The sequence below is a fragment of the Dermochelys coriacea genome, chromosome 14 (assembly GCF_009764565.3).
Source record: "Dermochelys coriacea isolate rDerCor1 chromosome 14, rDerCor1.pri.v4, whole genome shotgun sequence".
Taxonomy (NCBI): Eukaryota; Metazoa; Chordata; order Testudines; family Dermochelyidae; genus Dermochelys; species Dermochelys coriacea.
Genome location: NC_050081.1, coordinates 30,069,313 through 30,092,514, shown reverse-complemented (window position 1 = coordinate 30,092,514; position 23,202 = coordinate 30,069,313). Strand labels below are relative to the sequence as shown.

Below are 23,202 nucleotides of genomic sequence, written 5' to 3'. Positions count from 1 at the left end.
TATGATACCTATATTCTCCAATAGGGATTGTCAGCCTACAGAGAAATCCTAAAAAAAAAACAAAAATCAAAAAAAACCCTAACACCCTTGTCTCCAGGCAAATAGGCAGAAAACCCCTCTGGTTGCTCTTGGGTTTAAAAAAAACAAACAAACAAAAAAAAAAACTTCAGGTCTGTGAAGACTTGTGAATTTCCCTGCAGGAGATTAACTACCCTGCCTTTAGGTAGAGGAAACTCCAGCTCACAAAAGACAATTCCCTTTTGTCTCTGCTCTGACCCCAAAATAGAGGGGAAAAAAAATCCTAACTGCTTTCAGTTTAACCTGATTTCCAGCAGCCTAAAGGAAAAAAAAATATTTCCTTTTCAAATCTGTGCTTCTTGTTCAAAAAATCTCAAAATGATTTCAAGTTGATCCCACTGCTTTGCCACCATGTCAAGGTTCCTTCCCCACTCTGAACTCTAGGGTACAGATGTGGGGACCTGCATGAAAACCTCCTAAGCTTATTTTTACCAGCTTAGGTTAAAACTTCCCCAAGGTACAAACTATTTTATCTTTTGCCCTTGGACTTTCGCTGCCACCACCAAACGTCTAACCGGTTTTATTTTATTAGGAAAGAGCCCGTTTGGAAACGTCTTTCCCCCCAAAATCCTCACCAAAACCTTGCACCCCCCTTCCTGGGGAAGGTTTGGATAAAAATCCAATTTGCATAGATGACCACAGACCCAAACCCTTGGATCTTAAGAATAATGAAAAAGCATTCAGTTTCTTAAAAGAAGAATTTTAATAGAAGAAAAAGTAAAAAGAATCACCTCTGTAAAATCAGGATGGTAAATACCGTACAGGGTAATTAGATTCAAAACATAGAGAATCCCTTTAGGCAAAACCTTAAGTTACAAAAAGACACACAGACAGGAATATCCATTCCATTCAGCACAGCTTATTTTCTCCGCCATTTAAACAAACAGAATCTAACGCATATCTAGCTAGATTACTTACTAAGTTCTAAGACTCCATTCCTGTTCTGTCCCCGGCAAAAGCATCACACAGACAGAGAGAGAGAGGCTTTGTTTCTCCCTCCCCCCCAGCTTTTGAAAGTATCTTGTCTCCTCATTGGTCATTTTGGTCAGGTGCCAGCGAGGTTATCCTAGCTTCTTAACCCTTTACAGGTGAGAGGGTTTTTCCTCTGGCCAGGAGGGATTTTAAAGGTGTTTACTCTTCCCTTTATATTTATGACAGCACCAAATAGGCAGTTAGAATGTTTTACGGGTTTGCACCAGAGCTCCACAGGCCTTTTCCATCTGCACTAAATCAAGGTAGCGCAGACTAACACTCCCAACCCTCCAAGAAGACAAGCCCCAGACACAGCCCCTGCCTGCGGGTAGTGTGGGGGCAGAGTGAGGGCAGCTGACTTCAGCACTGTTACTGAGCATGCTCAGTCCATGTGAGCATGTTCAGTAGAAGCCAAACAGCAAATCTAGAGGGCACATGACCCCGCATGCAGTATTTTGCATTCAGGACATGCCAGGAATATCTGATATCCAAGCTTAATGTATAAAACGGTTGGCTACATTCCTATGAGAGTCTTGGTGAATTATAAACTTGTTGATTAATAACTATCCTGATTTGAGAAGTACTGTCAAAGGTAAAAGTAAACCTGAGAAAAACCTAGCATTGAAATTAGTGAACTAATGCTCTTGGGTTCTGCTCTGACCTCTGCCACTTGCCTGTCAGGTAACCTTGGGCAAGTCACTTCACCACTCTGTGCCTCAGTTTCCTCATCTGTAAAATCAGGATAATGACCCTGCCTTCCTTTTAAAAAGTACTTAGACATCTACCGATGAAAAGTGCTAGACAAAAGCTAGGCATTATTATTATGATGAATAATGATTTCCCTTTTTTAGGGTTTTGAAAATCTCACTCGGCACCTACATATCTTAAAAAATATGGCCCTTTGCTCTTGTCCAAGAGGGGAGGTAATTTTTATTCACGCTCTTCAAACCTATTTGTATTGGTTTGTGCTCTAATATCCATTTAAATCCAAACACTTGGCGGAAAAGATCAATTTAAGTGAAGTGAAACTTGGGGGTACACAAGACAAATCAGACTCCTGAAAGGGGTACAGTACTCTGAAAAGGTTGAGAATCATTGGTCTAGCAGACCAGTATTCCTACATTGGTAAAGCACTTCTAGTGTAGACTTTAACTGTAGGTGCTTCTGAAAATGTTAAACTTGGTGCAAGTTATCTGGACCGATTGAATTTAAAATATCTCACTTTATAAGTATAATAGTGTGTTGCTGTGTATAATTCTTCAGTGATGAATGTTTGGCTGTATTTTCCCAACAAAGCTGTTAATAGTTCAGTTTCCACAGTAGGAAAGTGTCCAGAAACTGTGGTTTAGAAATGGTCTGGGTTTAAAAACATGAAATAAATTTGTAGCAAGTATTCCCTAATAGTGAGAGCTATTTTGACCATTTTCCCCCCAGCACAGGATTTTCCATTCCCAAACCTGACGTGATCTTCCTGATGGAGCCAGCGTGGGTCCCAGTTCTCCAAGGCTCTGAGGAAAGGGACAGCCTGAGCGGCACTGACACAGGTGAGGATTTGGTGAAACGGATTCCAAAACTATCATTGAGTGAAAGGAACAGCTGGGATTCCCACAAAGGGCTTGTGAGCTCCCCAGCTTCTAGCTCATCTTGCCCGAGACAGGATGGCCCCCAGCAGGTGTCGTATCCTTTTGGCAGATGTCACTTATTGCTTCCCACCCACCCTGGTGGATACCTGCCTGTAGCTCTTTCCCCCTGAGTGTTTGGATGGGATGTGGAGGCAGAACTCGCCTCCTTTTCTCTTTCCTCTGGGGAAGGATTTAGGGGATTCAGCTCCTGATATTTCTACCAGGGTTGGAAGGGACATCTAGTCATCTAGGAGGTCATCTAGTCCAAGCCCCTGCTCAAAGCAGGACCAGTCCCCAATTTTTGTCCCAGATCCCTAAATGGCCCCCTCAAGGATTGAACTCACAATCCTAGGTTTAGCAAGCCAATGCTCAAACCACTGAGCTATCCCTCCTCCCCCAGATAACTTTGGTTTCCTACTTTCCTGTTCCCCTTTCTGAGGTTCCCTGTCCCCTGGCACAGGGACTGACTCCTGTCTGGATTCTCTCTCTGTCCCAGCAGGTGATGGGACAGTGAGTGAGAACGAGGAGGAGAATCCTCAGCAGGAAGGTCCTGAGCAGGTGGAACCACATGGGACAGTATCAGGACTATCTAAAGGGAACATTTTACAGAGATCTGGGAGGAGAGACACCTGTGAGAGTCAGAGCAGGCCAGAGAGACAGCAGAGAAACCAGCCAAGGAAAACGAAAGGTAAATCCACTCCTGTTGGGGGAGATTTCACGGAATTCATTGATACCACAGTTCAGCAGAGAATCAATATGGGAGCAAAACCTCACATGTGCCACATCTGTGGAAAAATATACAGGTCGAGCTCATCTTTTACTAAACATTGGAGACTCCACACAGGAGAGAAACGTTATAAATGTACTGACTGTGGGAAAAGCTTCATTCAGAGCTCACACCTTATGCAACATCAGAGAATCCACACCGGCGAGAAACCCTACAATTGCAATGACTGTGGGAAAGGCTTCAGTGACAGCTCGCATCTTATTAAACACCAGAGAACCCACACGGGACAGAAGCCCTATAAATGCCCCGAATGCGGGAAAAGCTTCTGTGATAGCTCAACACTCACTAAACACCGGAGAATCCACACAGGAGAGAAGCCCTACAAATGCCCCAACTGCAGGAAAAGCTTTGGTCGGAGCTCAGACCTCATTATCCACCAAAGAATCCACACAGGAGAGAGGCCCTATAAATGTAGTGACTGTGGGAAAAGCTTCACTGATCGATCAACCTTTATTAAACATCGGCGAATCCACACGGGAGAGAAACCGTATAAGTGCCCTGAGTGCGGCAAAAGCTTCAGTGACAACTCAGCCTTTATTCGGCATCAGAGAATCCACACATGAGAGAGCCTTGTGCCAATGAGGGCTAGGCAAAAGGAATAAAACCACTGCCATTTGCCACAGATCTCAGAAAGCCAGGCAAGGCTGGAGTGGCCTTCTCATGAGGCACACAACAGCCTTATTAAAGCAGACAACGAAATTATTTCCTGGAACAGAGCACAGCAAGAGGCTGAGATAAGTTTCTCATGCTGCGATGGGATTTGATTATTACATCTCAAGAAGAACATAACATAAAAGAACATAAGAATGACCATACTCCTAGAATCATAGAATATCAGGGTTGGAAGGGACCTCAGGAGGTGATCTAGTCCAACCCCCTGCTCAAAGCAGGACCAATCCCCAACTAAATCATCCCAGCCAGGACTTTGTCAAGCCTGAACTTGAAAAAGTCAAAGGAAAGAGATTCCACCACCTCCCTAGGTAACCCATTGCAGTGCTTCACCACTCTCTTAGTGAAAAAGTTTTTCCTAACAACCTAAACCACCCCCACTGCAACTTGAGACCATTACCCCTTGTTCTGTCAAAGGTCCATCCAGCCCAGTATCCTGTCTACTGACAGTGGCCAATGCCAGGTGCCCCAGAGGGAGTGAACCTAACAGGTAATGATCAACTGATCTCTCTCTTGCCATCCATTTCCACCCTTTGACAAACAGAGGCTAGGGACACCATTCCTTACCCCATCCTGGCTAATAGCCATTGATGGACTTAAACTCCATGAATTTATCTAGTTCTCTTTTAAACCCTGTTATAGTCCTAGCCTTGACAACCTCCTCAGGCAAGGAGTTCCACAGGTTGATTGTGCGTTGTGTGAAGAAGAACTTCCTTTTATTTGTTTTAAACCTGCTGCCCATTCATTTCATTTGGTGGCCCCTAGTTCTTATATTATGGGAACAAGTAAATAACTTTTTTCCTTATTCACTTTCTCCACAAGAGTCATGATTTTATATACCTCTATCATATCCCCCCTTAGTCTCCTCTTTTCCAACCTGAAAAGTCCTAGCCTCTTTAATCTCTCCTCATATGGGACCCATTCCAAACCCCTAATCATTTTAGTTGCCCTTTTCTGAACCTTTTCTAATGCCAGTATATCTTTTTTGAGATGAGGGGACCACATCTGTACCCAGTAATTCAAGATGTGAGCATACCATGGATTTATATAAGGGCAATAAGATATTCTCAGTCTTATTCGCTATCCCTTTTTTAATTATTCCTAACATCCCATTTGCTTTTTTGACTGCCGCTGCACACTGCGTGGACGTCTTCAGAGAACTATCCACGATGACTCCAAGATCTTTCTCCTCATTAGTTGTAGCTAAATTAGCCCCCATCATATTGTGTATATATAGTTGGGATTTTTTTTTCCAATGAGCATTACTTTACATTTATCCGCATTAAATTTCATTTGACATTTTGTTGCCCAATCACTTAGTTTTATGAAATCTTTTTGAAGTTCTTCACAGTCTGCTTTGGTCTTAACTATCTTGAGCAGTTTAGTATCATCTGCAAACTTTGCCACCTCACTGTTTACCCCTTTCTCCAGATCATTTATGAATAAGTTGAATAGGATTGGTCCTAGGACTGACCCTTGGGGAACACCACTAGTTACCCCTCTCCATTCTGAACATTTACCATTTAATCCTACCCTTTGTTCCCTGTCTTTTAACCAGTTCTCAATCCATGAAAGGATCTTCCCTCTTATCCCATGACAACTTAATTTACATAAGAGCCTTTGGTGAGGGACCTTGTCAAAGGCTTTCTGGAAACCTAAGTACACTATGTCCACTGGATCCCCCTTGTCCACATGTTTTTTGACCCCTTCAAAGAACTCTAATAGATTAGTAAGACGATTTTCCTTTACAGAAACCATGTTGACTTTTGCCCAACAATTTATGTTCTTCTGTGTCTGACAATTTTATTCTTTACAATTGTTTCAACTAATTTGTCCGGTACTGACGTTAGACTTACTGTTCTCTAATTGCCGGGATCACCTCTAGAGCACTTTTTAAATATTGGCATTACATTAGCTATCTTCCAGTCATCCTAGAACATCTTCTCTTCTGGGCATATGCTCTGCTGCTGCTGTCCACCAACCTTCTTCATCTTAATTAGTTTTGACGTCTGATTTATTCCTGATAGTGTTTTCATTAATGAAATTAATCTGAGTGCTTAGAGGAGGCTGGGGGAGAGGAGGAGGAACGCTGTTTCTCACCCAATTTGTATTTCATAGACTCATAGAATATCAGGGTTGGAAGGGACCTCAGGAGATCATCTAGTCCCACGCCCTGCTCAAAGCAGGACCGGTTTGATACCGGCTGCCAACTAGGCATGGAGCCATGATCACTACCCGTTGAGCCCGACAATCTAGCCAGCTTTCCATCCACCTTATAGTCCATTCATCCAGCCCATACTTCCTTAACTTGCTGGCAAGAATACTGTGGGAGACCGTGTCAAAAGCTTTGCTAAAGTCAAGGAATAACATGTCCACTGCTTTCCCCTCGTCCACAGAGCCGGTTATCTCATCATAGAAGGCAATTAGATTAGTGAGGCATGACTTGCCCTTGGTGAATCCATGCTGATTGTTTCTGATCACTTTCCTCTCCTTGAAGTGCTTCAGAATTGATTCCTTGAGGACCTGCTCCATGATTTTTCCAGGGACTGAGGTGAGGCTGACTGGCCTGTAGTTCCCTGGATCCTCCTCCTTCTCTTTTTAAAAGATGGGCACTACATTAGCCTTTTTCCAGTCGTCCGGGACCTCCCCCGATTGCCATGAGTTTTCAAAGATAATGGCCAATGGCTCTGCAATCACATCCGCCAACTCCTTTAGCACTCTCGAATGCAGCGCATCCGGCCCCATGGACTTGTGCTTGTCCAGCTTTTCTGGACAAGTACGGGCTGGATGAATGGACTATAAGGTGGATAGAAAGCTGGCTAGATTGTCTGGCTCAGCGGGTAGTGATCAATGGCTCCATGTCTAGTTGGAAGGCGATATCAAGTGGAGTGTCCCAAGGGTCGCTCCTCGGGCTGGTTTTGTTCAATATCTTCATTAATGATCTGGATGATGGTGTGGATTGCACCCTCAGCAAGTTTGCAGCTGACACTAAACTGGGAGGAGAGATAGGATACAGAGGGACCTAGACAAATTAGAGGATTGGGCCAAAAGAAATCTGATGAGGTTCAACAAGGACAAGTGCAGAGTCCTGCACTTAGGACGGAAGAATCCTATGCACCGCTACAGACTAGGGACCGAATGGCTAGGCAGCAGTTCTGCGGAAAAGGACCTAGAGGTTACAGTGGACGAGAAGCTGGATATGAGTCAACAGTGTGCCCTTGTTGCCAAGAAGGCCGAGGGCATTTTGGGCTGTATAAGTAGGGACATTGCCAGCAGATCGAGGGACGTGATCTTCCCCTCTATTCGATATTGGTGAGGCCTCATCTGGAGTACTGTGTCCAGTTTTGGGTCCCACACTACAAGAAGGATGTGGAAAAATTGGAAAGAGTCCAGCAGAGGGCAACAAAAATGATTAGGGGACTGGAACACATGACTTATGAGTAGAGGCTGAGGGAACTGGGATTGTTTAGTCTGCGGAAGAGAAGAATGAGGGGGGATTTGATAGCGGCTTTCAACTACCTGAAAGGGGGTTCCAAAGAGATGGATCTAGACTGTTCTCAGTGGTAGGAGATGACAGAACAAGAAGTAATGGTCTCAAGTTGTAGTGGGGGAGGTTTAGGTTTATATTAGGAAAAACTTTTTCACTAGGAGGGTGGTGAAACACTGGAATGTGTTACCTAGGGAGGTGGTGGAATCTCCTTCCTTAGAAGTTTTTAAGGTCAGGCTTGACAAAGCCCTGGCTAGAATGATTTAGTTGGGGATTGGTCCTGCTTTGAGCAGGGAGGTCCCTTCCAACCCTGATATTCTATGATTCTATTATTCAATCCCAATTTAATCATCCCAGCCAGGGCTTTGTCAAGACTGACCTTTAAAAACCTAAGGAAGAAGATTCCATCACCTCTCTAAGTAACCCATTCCAGTGCTTCACCACCCTCCTAGTGAAAAAGTTTTTCCTAATATCCAACCTAAACCTCCCCCACTGCCACTTGAGACCATTACTTCTTGTTCTGTCATCTGCTACTACTGAGAACAGTCTAGATCTATCCTCTTTGGAACCCCCTTTCAGGTAATTGAAAGCAGCTTTCAAATCCCCCCTCATTCTTCTCTTCCGCAGACTAAATAATCCCAGTTCCCTCAGCCTCTTCTCATAAGTCATGTGCTTCAGCCCCCTAATCATTTTTGTTGCCCACCCCTGGACTCTTTCCAATTTTTCCACATCCAAAACTGGATGCAGTACTCCAGATGAGGCCTCACCAATGCCGAGGTCCCTCGATCTGCTGGCAATGCTCCTACTTATACAGCGCAAAATGCTGTTCTTTGCAACAAGCAGTACCAGATTTACCATGGCGCCGGGCCCACGGTCCAAAGGGGCCCTGGCCTGCTCTTCTTCGCCCCTCCCACCCCCGCTGCTCTCTCTTGCGGAGGCAGAAGCTTGGTGCTGCCGGGTCCTGGAGCTCCTGCTGCAGCAGGGCAGGCTCTGCCAGCAGCCAAGCTCCTCCCCCACCTCTTCCCTGGAGGGTGCTACGTTCCCTCCCTTCCCCCCTCCCTGCTGCCGATCAGCTGTTTGCCGGCAGGAGGGAGGGGAAAGAGCGGAGCTCCCGGTAGGGGGAGGAGGAGGAGAAGAGGCAGGGGCGGGGCCTTGGGGAAGGGGCTGGAATCGGGGCATACTCGCTCCAGGCCCCTGCCGTGAGCACCCCCACGACCCTAGCCCTCTGCCCACCCTGACCCCTGCACCCCCTCACAACTCCCTAGCCCTGACTTCTGCACCCCCTCATGTTCCCCCTGCCCTGATTCCTGCACCCCCCTTACACACCACCAGACCCCTGCCCTGACTCTTTCACCCCACACACATACCGAGCCCCCTCACACCCCATGCCCTGACTCCTGCACCCCCCCACATCCTCACCCCCACCCTGAGCACCAAATGGGAGCTCCTGCACACACACCCCCACCATTCCCACCTGCACCCCTCACACTAAACAGGAGCTGCCCCAGGTAAGCACTCCACACCCAACCTCTTGCTCCAACCCTGAGCCCCCTCCCTCACCCTAGCTCATGGCCAGACCCTGCACCCCAACTTTTTTTACAATATTTGAAAAGATCATTAAGTGTCCATTGAGACCCTCCGTGATTTTCAGTGATCTGTGGAAAAATAAGTTAGACTACAAAAAACAATCAAGGTACCTCACTTTATTTTCATTTACTTGCTATTACTTATAGGAGGAGGATGAAGAAAAAAAGAATGAAAAACGGGGGCAGAGGGAGATCAGAGAGAATGTTCTTTTTCTTGGCTGGGTCCCAAGGAGGAGCCCCAAAAATAAAGCTGAGCACAGGGCCGGGGGGCCCCACTAACTCTAAATCCACCAACTCTAAATCGACCACTGGCTATCATGTCACCTGTGCTGGGGATACCGTGTCAACTGATACCCACAGTCTCCAACCTACCTGGACAGTACAGCAGACATGGCCCTGCCCACTAGCTCCTCTCCACTCCCTAGTCCACCCACCGCTTGCTTCCCCCACCCCCCATTAAGGCTTAGCCCTTTCACTTTTTAAAATGATTGCTTGCCCCCCCCCCAGGCTTTTCTGGCAGCCCTGTTGCCTGGTATCCAGTTTTAGACTGGAAACTCCAGTAGAAAATGGGATCTGAGTGTCCAGTTAGCTGTGCTGACTGGAAACTAAAAGTCCGGCTCTAGGAGTAACCACATTAGCCTCCGCTCCTCCCACTCCCAACACCCACCCCAGAGGGCTGGAAGAGAACTGGTCCTGCTGCTGCGGGAGGGGGGCAGCTCTGTGCAGAGAGAGACGACGAGAATGGGCTAGAACCAGGTAAGTACCCTCTCTATGTGGGCAGGGGTGGGGAGTAGGGACCCTGTTTACCCCCTCCCCAGCCCTGCTGCGCTTGCAGTTTACGCTTGGCCCCTCCCTTGCTCTAGGGACCAACCCTAGCTCCTGTCCCACTGTGCTTTTGCCCCCAACCCCTTTTACAATCATTCCCCAGGGGGACCCACAAATATGTTTGGCCCACAAAAAGTTCATCCGGCCCTGGCAACGGGCACACTATTGACTCATATCCAGCTTCTCATCCACGGTAACCCCTAGGTCCTTTTCTGCAGAACTGCTGCCTAGCCATTCGGTCCCCAGCCTGTAGCAGTGCATGGGATTCTTCTGTCCTAAGTGCAGGACTCTGCACTTATCCTTGTTGAACCTCAGATTGCTTTTGGCCCAATCCTCTAATTTGTCTAGGTCCCTCTGTATCCTAACCCTACCCTCCAGCGTAGCTACCACTCCTCCCAGATTAGTGTCATCTGCAAATTTGCCGAGGGTGCAATTTGTTTGTTTGTTGCTGCTTGATTGCCTACTTCCAAATGAGGTGTGTGGTTACCAGTCAGTTCCTAGCTCTGGTGTTGGTAACTGTGAGGTTCTACTGTACAGTGGGGGAAAGGAGGGGCTAGCTCCTGCCACCAGAGGGCTCTGATTGTTGCTGAGAGGACGGGATGCTGCTCGCTTGCTCTCTCTCTCTCTGCTCAGCATGTAAATGGCTGAGCTTCCTGGGTTATTCGCTGTGCACCGGCAGCACTGCTGCTCCCCAGCCGGGGCTGTGCAGGGGAGAGACCTGCATTAACCCCCCTCTGCGCCCAGCGGGGTGGGGGGGGACTTTCTGCGGTGCCTGGAACCAGCCCCTGGAGCAGCCCCGGGCTCTGCCGACACCAGCCCGTGAGCCGGAGCCTGCAGGTGAGGGGGGAGACCCGGAGGAAAGGGCTGGGGCCAGGCAGGGAAGTGACTCTGCAGTAAAGGGAGGTTCAGATCTCTTGTGGCTGAATCTGCAGGGCAGATCTGAGCGATTGGTGCCCTTGGTTGGCCATCAGCTGCTGCCAGAGCTTTACTCCAAGAGCTAAACGCAGAGAATTCGGGGGAGGAGGAGGAAGTTTCAGGGTGACTAGGAAAGGGTGGCAGTGGGAGGGTCCCCCCCTTTTGTCTCTCTGGGGCAGGGCAGATGTAGTGTGAAAAACTGCTCTGTCTTAATTTGCTACTTAGGGTGCACTGAGCGTGCTCAGTAACATCTGCCTTCACCCTGCCCTTACTTGGCCCCAGATTCTGCGGACTACTTTTGACGGGTTGAAAAGGGGCAAATCGGAGAAGGAGGGCGGTCAGGGTCTGAGGAGGGGCCGGAAATTGACTGGTCAGGAGGGTCAAGCTGCTGGAGGCAGGGTTAGGCTAGGTGCTGAAGGGCAAAAACAGAGATGGGGGGAGGGAAGGAGATGAGTTAAGCCCAGGGGTGAGGCGCTACCAGAGGGTGACAGAGGGTAAAACCCCGGCACAGGCAGGGGAAGAGGGTTACCCCAGTGGACTGAGACACCAGTGCTTGCAAAAAAATAGGGTGGGGGGGGCCGAGGGACTTTATTTCCTCTCCCACAGGACAGCATCTCTCCACATGGGCTTCCCAGGGCTGGGTTTGTAAAGGTGCAGGCATCCCAATGCCCAGTCACTGCAGCTCCTGATGTAACCTGCTGAGGTGCTGCAGGAGACTTGATTCAGTGAAATATTTTACATACACCCCTTCAGAAACAAAGAATCCCTTATCAGTGTATCTGACTTTTTTTTTTTTTTTTTTTTTTTTTTTTTTCCACCAAATGCATCCGATGAAGTGAGCTGTAGCTCACGAAAGCTTATGCTCTAATAAATTTGTTAGTCTCTAAGGTGCCACAAGTACTCCTTTTCTTTTTGAGAATACAGACTAACACGGCTGCTACTCTGAAATCTGACTCTATGGCGTCTCATAGCAGTTCACCAATTTGTCTTATCTGCTGCTGGGATGCATGTCACTGTGCTATTTATATTATATTTTAATAACAAATACTCATTGAAAATACACATGTTAGTATTTGCCAGTAGTTTTAGCAATGACATCTGGGTTGCTAGTATTGCACTTGCTATGTTTTTTTACTGTGATTTATAATTTGGAATTTTTAATTCTAACTTTTTCTTCTGTACTAGAAGGGGAAAGGTGAGAGGTAGCAAATTAGGACAAATTAGCAAATAAGAACAACCTTATGTATCAGTAACTACTACTGGTTACAATTCACTACCCATATTCCAGTAGTAAATTAGGGCAGATAGCAGTTTAATATCAGTAACTGCTAGTGATAGCAAATTCCATCGGTTGGCAGTTTTTTTACAATATCTTATGTATCAGTAACTGAAGACAGATAGCAATTTTTAACACTACAAAGAAGTAAATGTGTGTGTGTGTTATTTCTTCATTTAAAAATCTACCCTCGTTATTGCTCTCCCTTCCCCTGGAGATAATCCACAGAGATGATTTTATTTCTCCAAGGACATGTTTGTTCCATCAGACATGGTGGGTTTAAAAGAATTTAGCGCAGGTCTACACTACTACATAAGTCAATCTCACTTAACGTCGCTCAGGGATGTGAAAAAGACACCCACTGGCTGACGCAAGTTACAGCAACCTAAGCACTGTCCGAACCAGTGCTACGTTGGCAGATCGCTCACGGAGATGGAGTAATTATTCCAATGGGAGAGACTTTATAAAGCAGGTCAATGTTTTGGCCATTTATATATTGTCCTTTCCTTCTAATTTATTGATTGTCTTCCCTCCAGGACACTCCTTCTCCCCCCTCCCCCCATGGTAACTTTGTAAAATCTCTCCCCTTAGCCCCCTTGACTGTGTATATGGACAAGTCCCTCCTCCTCAGCATATCCCACAATGCCTGACTTTGAATTCAAACTCATCTCCCTTCTGGGTGGGCTGGGTAACCATGTTGGTGGTGAATGTGTGGCAGGATTTGTCGCCAGCAGAGATGTGGATAGTTAAATTCTCTCATTAGCAGAGTGGCCTGCAGCTCTGATTCCATGAAGAGCTGGCCCAGAGATTTGCATGTGTTAAAATGGGCTGAGTTAATAATCATGAAACACTTTTCGTAATTGAATACTCCACAAATACCGATGTCCCATTTTCTTTCCCCAGTGTATTCCCAGACCTAACGTGATCTCGCAGATGGAACGAAGGGAAGAGTTAGAGGAGCCGGATCTCCGAGGCTCTGAGGAGAGGGAGATCCTGAAACACAGCTGCCCAGGTGTGGAACCAGATAAACTGAGTCAGAAAAGATTGGTGGGTAAATTAAAATGCTGGGATTCCCACAAAGCCCCAGTTCTGCCTCGTCCCATCCCATTCAGGATCCTTATGGCAGTTGTCACTCATGGCTTCCCAGCACACCTGGTGGTAACTCCCACTCCCCTGAGTGTGTGGATGGGGTATGGAGCTAGAATTGATCCCCAGTTCTCTGTCCTCTGTGGAAAGTTTGGGGAGTGATTGGAAGAAGGAGGAATTGTCTCATGATTTATTTTTACCTGCTCTGCAGTTAATTGGGTTAGTTATTCCCTTTGCCTTTCCCCTTTCTCCATTCCCTTTCCCCCAGCACATGGAACGACTCCTGTATGGATTCTCTCTGTCCCAACAGGAGATTGGACAGTGAGCAAGAAGGAGAATTCACAGAAATGCAGGGCTGGAAGGGACCTCAAGAAATCCTGCAGTCCAGCCCCTCATGTTGAGGCAGGACAAGTACACCTACACCGTCTCTGAAAGGTGTTTGTCTAATCTGTGCTTAAAAACCTCCAGTGATGGGAATTCCACCATCTCCCTTGGAAGCCTGTTCCTTATCATTAAAACCTTTCACCTAAAACCTAACCTTAATCTCCAGTGCTACAGATTAAGCCAATGACTTGTCCTACCTTCTCTGGACATGGAGATCACCATCCTCTTTATCATAGAATCATAGAATATTAGGGTGGGAGGAGACCTCAGGAGGTCATCCAGTCCAATCCCCTGCTCAAAGCTGGACCAATGCCCACTAAATCATCCCAGCCAGGGCTTTGTCAAGCTGGGCCTTAAAAACCTCAAAGGATGGAGATTCCACCACCTCCCTAGATAACTCATTCCAGTGCTTCACCACCCTCCTAGTGAAATAGTGTTTCCTGATATCCAACCTAGACCTCCCCCACTGCAACTTGAGACCATTGCTTCTTGTTCTGTCATCTGCCACCACTGAGAACAGCCTAGCTCCATCCTCTTTGGAACCCCCCTTCAGATAGTTGAAGGCTGCTAACAAATCTCCCCTCACTCTTTTCTTTTCTTTTCTTTCCTCGTAAGTCATGTGCCCCAGCCCCCTAATCATTTTTGTTGCCCTCCACTGGACTCTCTCCAATTTGTCCACATCCCTTCTGTAGTGCGGGGGACCAAAACTGGATGCAATACTCCAGGTGTGACCTCACCAGTGCCAAATAGAGGGAAATCATCACTTCCTTGATCTGCTTGCAATGCTCCTACTAATACAGCCCAATATGCCTTTGGCCTTCTTGGCAACGAGGGCACACTGCTGACTCATATCCAGCTTCTCATCCACTGTAATTCCCCAGGTCCTTTTCTGCAGAACTGCTGCCTAGCCGCTTGGTCCCCAGCCTGTAGCGGTGCTTCGGATTCTTCCTTCCTAAGTGCAGAACTCCGCACTTGTCCTTGTTGAACCTCATCCAATTTCTTTTGGCCCAATCCTCCAATTTGTCTAGGTCACTCTGGACCCTATCCCTATCCTCCAACATATCTATCTTCCCCCCAGCTCAGTGACATCTGCGAAATTCCTGAGGGTGCAATGAATCCCATCATCCAGATCATTGATAAAGATGTTGAACAAAACCGGCCCCAGGACTCCTGGGGCACTCCGCTTGATACCAGCTACTAACTAGACAGAGCTGTTGATCACTACCTGTTGAGCCCAACAATCTAGTGAGCTTTCTATCCACCTTATAGTCCATTCATCCAATCCATACCTTTTTAACTTGCTGGCAAGAATATTGTGGAAGACCATATCAAAAGCTTTGCCAAAGTCAAGATATAGCCCATCCACCGCTTTCCCCATATCCACAGTGTCAGTTATCTCATCATAGAAGGCAATCAGGTTGGTCAGGCATGACTTGCCCTTGATGAATCCATGTTGACTGTTCCTGATCACCTTCCTCTTCTCCAAGTGCTTCAAAATGAATTCCTTGAGGACCTGCTCCATGATTTTGCTGGGGACTGAAGTGAGGCTGTAGTTCATTGGGTTATCTTTCTTCTCTTTTTTAAATATGGGCATTATATTTGCCTTTTTCCAATCATCCGGGACCTGCCCAGGTCGCCACAAGTTTTCAAAGGTGATGGCCAATGGCTCTGCAATCACATCAGCCAATTCCCTCAGCACCCTTGGATACATTAAATCCAGACCCATGGACTTGTGCATGTCCAGCTTTTCTAAATAGTCCTTAACCTGTTCTTTCATCACTGAGGGCTGCTCACCTCCTCCCCATACTGTATTGCCCAGTGCCGCAGTCTGGGACCTGACCTCCTCGGTGAAGACCGAGGCAAAAAAAACATTGAATACTTCAGCTTTTTCCACATCTGTCACTATGTTGCCTCCCCCATTCAGTAAGGGTCCCACACTTTCCCTGACCACCTTCTTGTTGCTAACATACCTGTAGATATGTACATACCTTCTTGTAACCCTTCACATCCCTTGCTATCTGCAACTCCAGTTGTGCCTTGGCCTTCCTGATTACACCCCTGCATTCTCGAGCAATATTTTTATATTCCTTCCTAATCATCTGTCCAAATTTCCACTTCTTGTAAGCTTCCTTTTTGAGTTTAAGATTCCCGAAGATTTCACTGTTAAGCCAAGTGGTCGCCTGCCATATTTGGTATTCTTTCTGCACTTTGGGATGGTTTGTTCCTGTGTCCTCAATAAGGCTTCTTTAAAATACAGCCAACTCTCCTGGACTCCTTTCCCTCTCATATTAGACTCCCAGGGGATCTTGCCCATCAGTTCCCTAAGGAAGTCTAAGTCTGCTTTTCTGAAGTCCAGGGTCTGTATTTTGTTACTCTCCTTTCTTCCTTTTGTCAGTATCCTGAACTCAATCATCTCATGGTCGCTGCTGCCTAGATTGCCACGCACTTCTACTTCCCCTACCAATTCTTCCCTGTTTGTAAGCAGCATGTCAAGAGGAGCACAGTCCCTAGTCTGTTCCTCCAGAACTTGTACCAGGAAATTGTCCCCAACACTCTCCAAAAACTTTCTGGATTGTCTATGCATTGCTATATTGCTCTCCCGGCAGATGTTGGGGTGATTGAAGTTCCCCATTAGAACCAGGGCTGTGATCTGGAAACTTCAGTTGTCCAAAGAAAGCCTCGTCTATGTCATCTTTCTGATCCGGTGGTCTATAGCACACACCTACCACAACATCACCCTTGTTGCTCTTGCCTCTAAACTTAACCCAAAGACTATTAACAGGCTTTTCTCCAGTTTCAAACTGGAGCTCTGAGCAATCATTCCGCTCTCTTACATACAATGCAACTCTTCCACCTTTTCTCCCCTACCTGTCCTTCCTGATCAGTTTATACCCATCCATGACAGTGCTCCAGTCATGTGAACTGCCCCACCAAGTTTCTGTTATTCCAATTACATCATAGTTCCTTGATTGTGCCAGGACTTCCAATTCTTCCTGCTTGTTTCCCAGGCTTCTTGTGTTCGTGTACATGCACCTAAGATAACTAGCCAATTGCCCTACTTTCTCAGTATGAATCAGGAGGCTTCCCATCTTGTACCCTCCTCGTGTTTCCTCCCAGTATCCCACTCTCCCAGTTACCTCTGGGCTTAGGTCACCATCCCCGAGCAAACCTAGTTTAAAGCCCTCCTCACTAGGTTAGCAAGCCTGCCTGCGAAGATGCTCTTCCCTCTCTTCGTTAGGTAGGTCCCATCTCTTCCTAGCAATCCTTCCTGGAACAGCATCCCATGGTTGAGGAATCCAAAGCCCTCTTTTTGACACCACCTGCGTAACCATGCATTCACCTCCACAATTCGACAGTCCCTACCTGGGCCTTTTTCTTCAACAGGGAGGATGGACAAGAACACGATTTGCACCTCAAACTCCTTTATCCTTCTTCCCAGAGCCATGTATTCTGCAGTGATCCACTCAAGGTCATTCTTGGCAGTATCATAGGTGCCCACGTGGAGAAGCAGGAAGGGGTAGTGGTCCGAGGTCTTGTTCAGTCTCGACAAACACTCTGTCACATCCTGGATTCTAGCTCCAGGCAAGCAGCATACTTTGAGTCTCCTGGTCTGGTCGGCAGATGGATGACTCCGTCCCTCTTAGGAGGGAGTCCCCGATCACCACTACTCATCTCCTCCCTCTTGGGAGTGGTGATCATGGAACCCCCATCCCTAGGACAATGCATTCCATGCCTTCCGGCTGATGGGGTCTCCTTCTGATCCCTTCCACCAGAGGGCTCTTCCAAATCCTTCTCTGCAGTAGTACCTGTGCGGAGAGCCTGAAAATGGTTTCACACCTCTATCTGTATTGGTGGTTCATAGGTTCTCCTCTTTCTTCCTCTGGAGGTCACATGCTGCCAGTATTCTTCCCCATTCTGCACTACCCTCTCTGATTCTTCAGAATGTTGTACTTCCAGAACTAAACACTGACTTCTATCCAGAAAATCTTCATTTTCTCTGATGCAACACAGGATTTATACTTGGTTCTCTAGTCCTTTAATCTTCTCTTCCAATATGCAGACCAGCCTGCACTTCATACAGACAAAGTCACTTCTGTCCTCTGGGAGAAAGACAAACATGGCACATTCTGAGCAGGTCACAACAGCTGACCGTTCACTTTCCATGTCTTCCTTCAGAGAGGCTCCTCAGATGTTGCTCACAGGAGCCTGAAAGGCAAAAACACTCTGAACGAACTCCCTGCAGGCAAACTCCCTCTGTTTTGCCTGTCCCCTGTTCGCTGCTCACTCGGTTCGCAACTGACTTCCTTTTTATAAAGCTGCTGGCTCGAAGCAGGTGGCCCGGCTTTATAACGGCCCTTAATGTATTTAACAACTGTTAACAGCTAAAAGTTATGAGGAGCTCCTCCCACCCCTTCACCTGCGTCTTGCAAAAATGGCATAGGAACCCAACTGCAAAGATGGTTCCCAGCAATGCTCTGTAATCTGGACTTAGGCGCCTATTTCTGTGAGAGGGGTGAGACTTAGCACTTTGGGTAACATAGCTAGTTCCCTACCTACCATGCTGGGTTTTGTCAACTGCAGTCTAAGGCACCTGTCTCTCCCCATGCATTGTTTTGGAGCTTAGGCACGTAAGTCAGGCATTATGATGGTCAGCGTCACAGCATTTAATTTTTAGATGCCTAAACAGTTACTGTGATTCACAGTCTATTTGCATTTTTATGTCCATGCCATCTTTCTTAAAGTGAGGCACCTAATAACTGGACATAACACTCCAACTGAGGCCTTACCAGTGCTCAATTACTTGCTGTGTCTGTCTTGGGACACTCCTGTTAATATACCCCAAAATGATTTTAGCTTTTTTTTTTTTTTTTTTTTTTTTTTTTTTTTTTTTTTTTGCAACTGCAAAAAAACTGGGTCGTATCGAATTTGTGATTCCCCTATAACACCCAGATCTTTTAGGCAGCACTACTGCTGAAGTCAGTTATTCCCCATTTTGTATCTGTGCATTTGATTATTTTCCCCAACTCCCGTCTTTACTGAATTTCATCTAACTGATTTCAGACCAATTCATTAAGGTCATTTTGAATTCTAATCCTGTCCTGCAAAGTACATGCCCCCACTCCCACCCAGCTTGGTGTCATCCCTAAATGTTATAAGCATACTCTCCATTCCATTATCCAAGTCATTAATGAAAATGTTGAATAGTACTGCACCCAGGACAGATCCATGCAGGACTCCACTAGATACATCCCCCAGTTTGACAGTGAGCCATTGATATTGCCTGCTCTTTGAATATGATCTTTCAATCAATTATGCACCCACCTTATTGTAATTTCATCTAGACCACATTTCCCTAGTTTGCTTATGAAAATATCACGTGGAACTGTGTCAAAAGCCTTACTAAAATCAAGATATATCACATCTACTGCTTTCCCCCTATTCACAAGGCCAATAACCCTGTCCAAAAAAGAAATTAGATTGTTTTGGCATGATTTGTTCTTGACAAATCCCGTGTTGGCCACTACTTATTGCCCTATTATCTTACAGGTGCTCCTCCGGAAGATCCTGAGCAAGTGGACCCAAACGGGATGTTTTCAGAAAGAGCCAAAGGAAATGTTTCCCAGAATCCTGAGCAGAGTCAGCACATATCAGAGAGGGAGAAGGGAAACCACAAAGGGGAAAGAATGGAAAAATCCATTGACTACCAGGGTGGTTTCAATGTTCTTAATGAAACCACGATCCAGCTGAGAGTCCACATGGGGGAGAGATCCTACGAGTGTGCTGAATGTGGGAAAGCCTTTAGTTGGAGATCACACCTTACTGCCCATGAGAGAATCCATACAGGAGAAAAACCCTATAAATGTCTGGACTGTGGGAAAAGTTTTAGTCAGAGATCCCACCTTACTACACATGAGAGAATCCACACTGGTGAGAAGCCCTATAAATGCCCTGACTGCAAGAAAAACTTCCGTCGCAACTCACAGCTTATTAATCATCTGAAATCGCACACGGGACAGAAGCCATATAAGTGTCCCGACTCTGGGAAAAGCCTCCAGCAGGTTTCAGACCTTACTGCGAACAGCAGAGAGATGCCTTACAAATGCCCAGACTGTGAGAAAAGCTTCAGTCAAATGTCTCACCTTGTTCGACATCAAAGGTTCCACACGGGAGAGAAGCCTTATAAGTGTCTGGACTGCGGAAAGAGCTTCTGTCAGAGCTCAGACCTTATTACACACCAGAGAACCCATACAGGGGAGAAATCCTACACATGCTCTGAGTGTGGGAAAAGCCTCAATAGAATCTCACACCTTGTTGCACATCATCGTTCGCATACTGGAGAGGCGCCTTACCAATGCCCCGATTGCGAGAAAAGCTTCAGTCAGATGTCGCACCTCATTAGACATCAGAGGTTCCACAAGGGAGAGAAACCCTACAAGTGCCTGGAATGTGGGAAAAGCTTCTGTCAGAGCTCAGACCTTATTACACATCAGAGAATCCACACAGGAGAGAAGCCCTATAAATGCCCCGAGTGCGGGAAAGGATTCAGTCGGAGCTCAAACCTTATTGCCCACCAGAGAACCCACACAGGAGAGAAACTCTATCAGTGCTCCCACTGTGGAAAGAGCATGACCCGGAGTTCAAACCTCGTTCGACATCAGAGAACTCACACCAGAGGAAAACTCTGTATAAAAAAAGCCTGGCTCCAACCTAGCCATGGTGAATAATACACTGGCCTTTTCCCGTTAATGATGGCTGTGTTTGGATCCAATTCCTCAAAAGTAGTGAGGCTCCTAATTTCTGTTGAAATCAATAGATGTCAGGAACATAAATAGCTTTTGAGAATCTGGGCTTTGGCTCCAGTGTACGCCTGGAGTCAAGAGATAGCAGCAGGGAGGATGGGAACCAGAGAGGATGGTTCTGGAGGGCACAGTTGCCTGGGAGTTGTGATGCAGATGATGAACATAGGCATATCTTCAAAGACCATTATACTGAGATAGATCATGCACATGAATTTGCAGAATGTTCATAGTACTTTGTATCAATGCAGGCATGTGTTTTCATGCGTTCTTCAAACCTGTAGGGAGTGATTTAATGCAAAACTCCCAAACCTGGCTATATAGATGTCCAATCTTTGAAGTCTGACCTCCTGGACCATAGGGGGAGTTATTAAAACTGGTAACTAACTCAGCTTCCCTGAACAGAAGATTCACTCATGGTAATCAGGTTGATTTTTGTATTGAATTAACTGGATTTGACTATTACTTTCAGCAAATTGAATATTCTCTATTAAGCTCTTACATTTACCTTTTTTATTTTACTTTTCCTTTTTCTCTAGAACCATCTTTCTTTTGTTTTCTGCAATTTCTGATTTATTGTTAACAGTATTCTAGTTAAGAAAACTGATACATTCAGAAGCACTGGTGGAGTGGTTTGGATTTGCAATGTCCTGAACTGGACACGGGAGACAGAATTGGGATGATGTGGTTTTTTTCTTACTTGAAATGCAGAGGAATAAAGTGTAACTGAGTTTCCTAAACTCTGAGTCTTACAACACAAGTGAAAATGAGGTGAGATTGGGGCCTGTGGGAAAGTCTGTTGATAACACTGTCCTAGCGCGGCAAATCTGCAGATATCTGCATCCATGAATATCGGCGGACCATGTTTGCGGATGGATACGGATCCAAATTTTATACCTAGAGCCCTGCAATGCTGCGGATATCCACTTGGTATCTGCAGATCATGTTTGCGGACCACAGCTCAGATACAGATACAAATTTTGTATCTGCCCAAGGCTCTAGTGACTGTAATTACATCAGAGGTCTGCTTTTTGATATAGTCACCCTCACAGAACCATCAGTACATTACTATTGCCCGTTTAGTTTCATTCTTAATGCATTACACTATAACAGTTCTGACATATACATATGCCGGGGTAGCCAAACTTACTGACCCTCTGAGCTGTTTACGACAATCTTCAGTGGTTCAAGAGATGCAGTGCACCTGTGCTTCTGCTGAAGCTCCGAGCCTCAGCTGGCATGCCCTGTGAGGCTGAAACCCCTAGCCTCACCACCTGGCTGAAGGGCAGAAGCCCTCTCACCACCACAGGGCAGAAGCCCTAAGCTCTCCCTGCTTCCAATCTGGCAGGCAGAGAATAGGAGGGTGTTGGGGGCTCCATGGGCATTTAATTGGAGAAGAGCTGCATGTGGCTCACAAGCTGTGGTTTGGCTACCCCTGACATATACCCATTAAAAAATCCTATGACTAAGATAGCTCCATGGCTGAATTCCTTGTACCTGCCCCAGTTAGAATCTGAGTTATCACATGCACTGTATTTCTCCTGTCACCACTCGCTTTATTTTCAGATTGATTTATTCTTCTAGGAGCAAGTATCAAAGAGTTAATTCCAGCATAAGGCATGTGTAAATAATTATTAATTTAGGTGGAGTCTAAAATACCTGGGTTCAGTATAAAACTACATAACAAGAGAATCAATTGAGGCGTTAATCTGCTCGTTGTATGAGTTAGCAGAACTGACAGGGTATCTACATTGAAATTGCAGTTGCTGGATTATAAATTTCCAGTTTACTTAATTTGAAATGGAGTATAATAAAATAAGCAAAGTTAGAAATGGAAAATGTCCATTTGCTCCTATCCTGTCTGTTTCCCTCAGCAAAGTGGGGGTGTTCCTCAGGTTGTCTGCAATTTTGTGGCTGTGGCATTGACAGCCGAATCCATCCCACTCCCACCCCTTGCTGCAGAATTTCGTTCCAGAACCTAAATATAGAGCTGCTCCTATGCACTGTGGTGATGCAAATAAATAATTAGGTTTTTAAAGAAAAAAAGTCCAGCCCTTATGACTGAAAATAAAACATTTTAAATGTGCTTATCAACGCTTGTGCATATTGTGCATGAGGATGGGGTACCTGGCTTGTACTAGTGTAGCTGGGTTGGGGAACTGCAACTTGAAACACCACCCATCCCTCACCCTCTCCAAAAATCAGGTCGCTTGTGACTACACATTAGTTCCAAAACCTTCAACTGACTATCCGTGCTAAAACCCTTGCTTCCCACTCTTTCCACTGGGTAGACTGTTCCCCAGATCTCATTGCCAGAGCATGTCCCCTGCCCTGATATGCAATTTAAAAATGATCAGGCATGGGAAAAGGGGGGATACCACTCAAGATTGAAGTGGCCTATTGAGATGTAAATTTTGATAAATTCCGCTCCCACCTCCGAGGAGCCCCTGGACTCCTCCATCAACCCGGCTGCAGAGGGCACCCTGCTGAGAGCCGCCTAGCCTGTTGAGGCGACGGCCAGTGCCACGCGGCTGGAACCTGAGCCACCAGGGGTACCCCTCGCTGGTGAGGAGCATTCGACCTCCTTCCCGGGAGAGGGCCCTACAGAAAAGAGTCCACTTCCTGATGCCGTGGCTGCCAAATCCATCAGAGAGCTTGCGCCTGCCATCGCTGAGAGCCCTCTCCCTGCCCAGACTCTCACCTCTACCCCTGCCCCTG

At 46.4% G+C, this 23,202-nt stretch overlaps 3 protein-coding genes across 5 annotated transcripts in view; 2 read left to right on the top strand and 1 right to left on the bottom strand.

Moving 5' to 3' along the window:
* LOC119842466 (zinc finger protein 271-like) overlaps window positions 1-23,202 on the bottom strand; it is a 638,009-nt gene that overhangs the window by 98,814 nt on the left and 515,993 nt on the right. The window lies entirely within an intron of this gene.
* LOC119843027 (zinc finger protein 850-like) overlaps window positions 1-23,202 on the top strand; it is a 765,636-nt gene that overhangs the window by 382,849 nt on the left and 359,585 nt on the right. The gene's annotated exons all lie outside the window — the stretch shown is intronic.
* On the top strand, window positions 1,145-22,569 carry LOC119843028 (zinc finger protein 271-like). Its single transcript, XM_038371926.2, has 5 exons — window positions 1,145-2,594; window positions 3,169-4,020; window positions 10,676-10,863; window positions 13,121-13,229; window positions 19,235-22,569. Exons 1-5 carry the CDS (start codon window positions 2,525-2,527, stop codon window positions 20,410-20,412), a joined length of 2,397 nt encoding a protein of 798 aa, XP_038227854.1. The 5' UTR covers window positions 1,145-2,524; the 3' UTR covers window positions 20,413-22,569.

Excerpts from the sequence above, each read along its gene's own strand:
- LOC119843028 (XM_038371926.2), top strand. The coding sequence starts at position 2,525 with ATGGAGCCAGCGTGGGTCCCAGTTCTCCAAGGCTCTGAGGAAAGGGAC. Across the intron at positions 2,595-3,168 it reads CCTGAGCGGCACTGACACAG|CAGGTGATGGGACAGTGAGT; the intron begins GTGAGGATTTGG and ends TCTCTGTCCCAG. Across the intron at positions 4,021-10,675 it reads GCATCAGAGAATCCACACAT|CTTCCTGGGTTATTCGCTGT; the intron begins GAGAGAGCCTTG and ends TAAATGGCTGAG.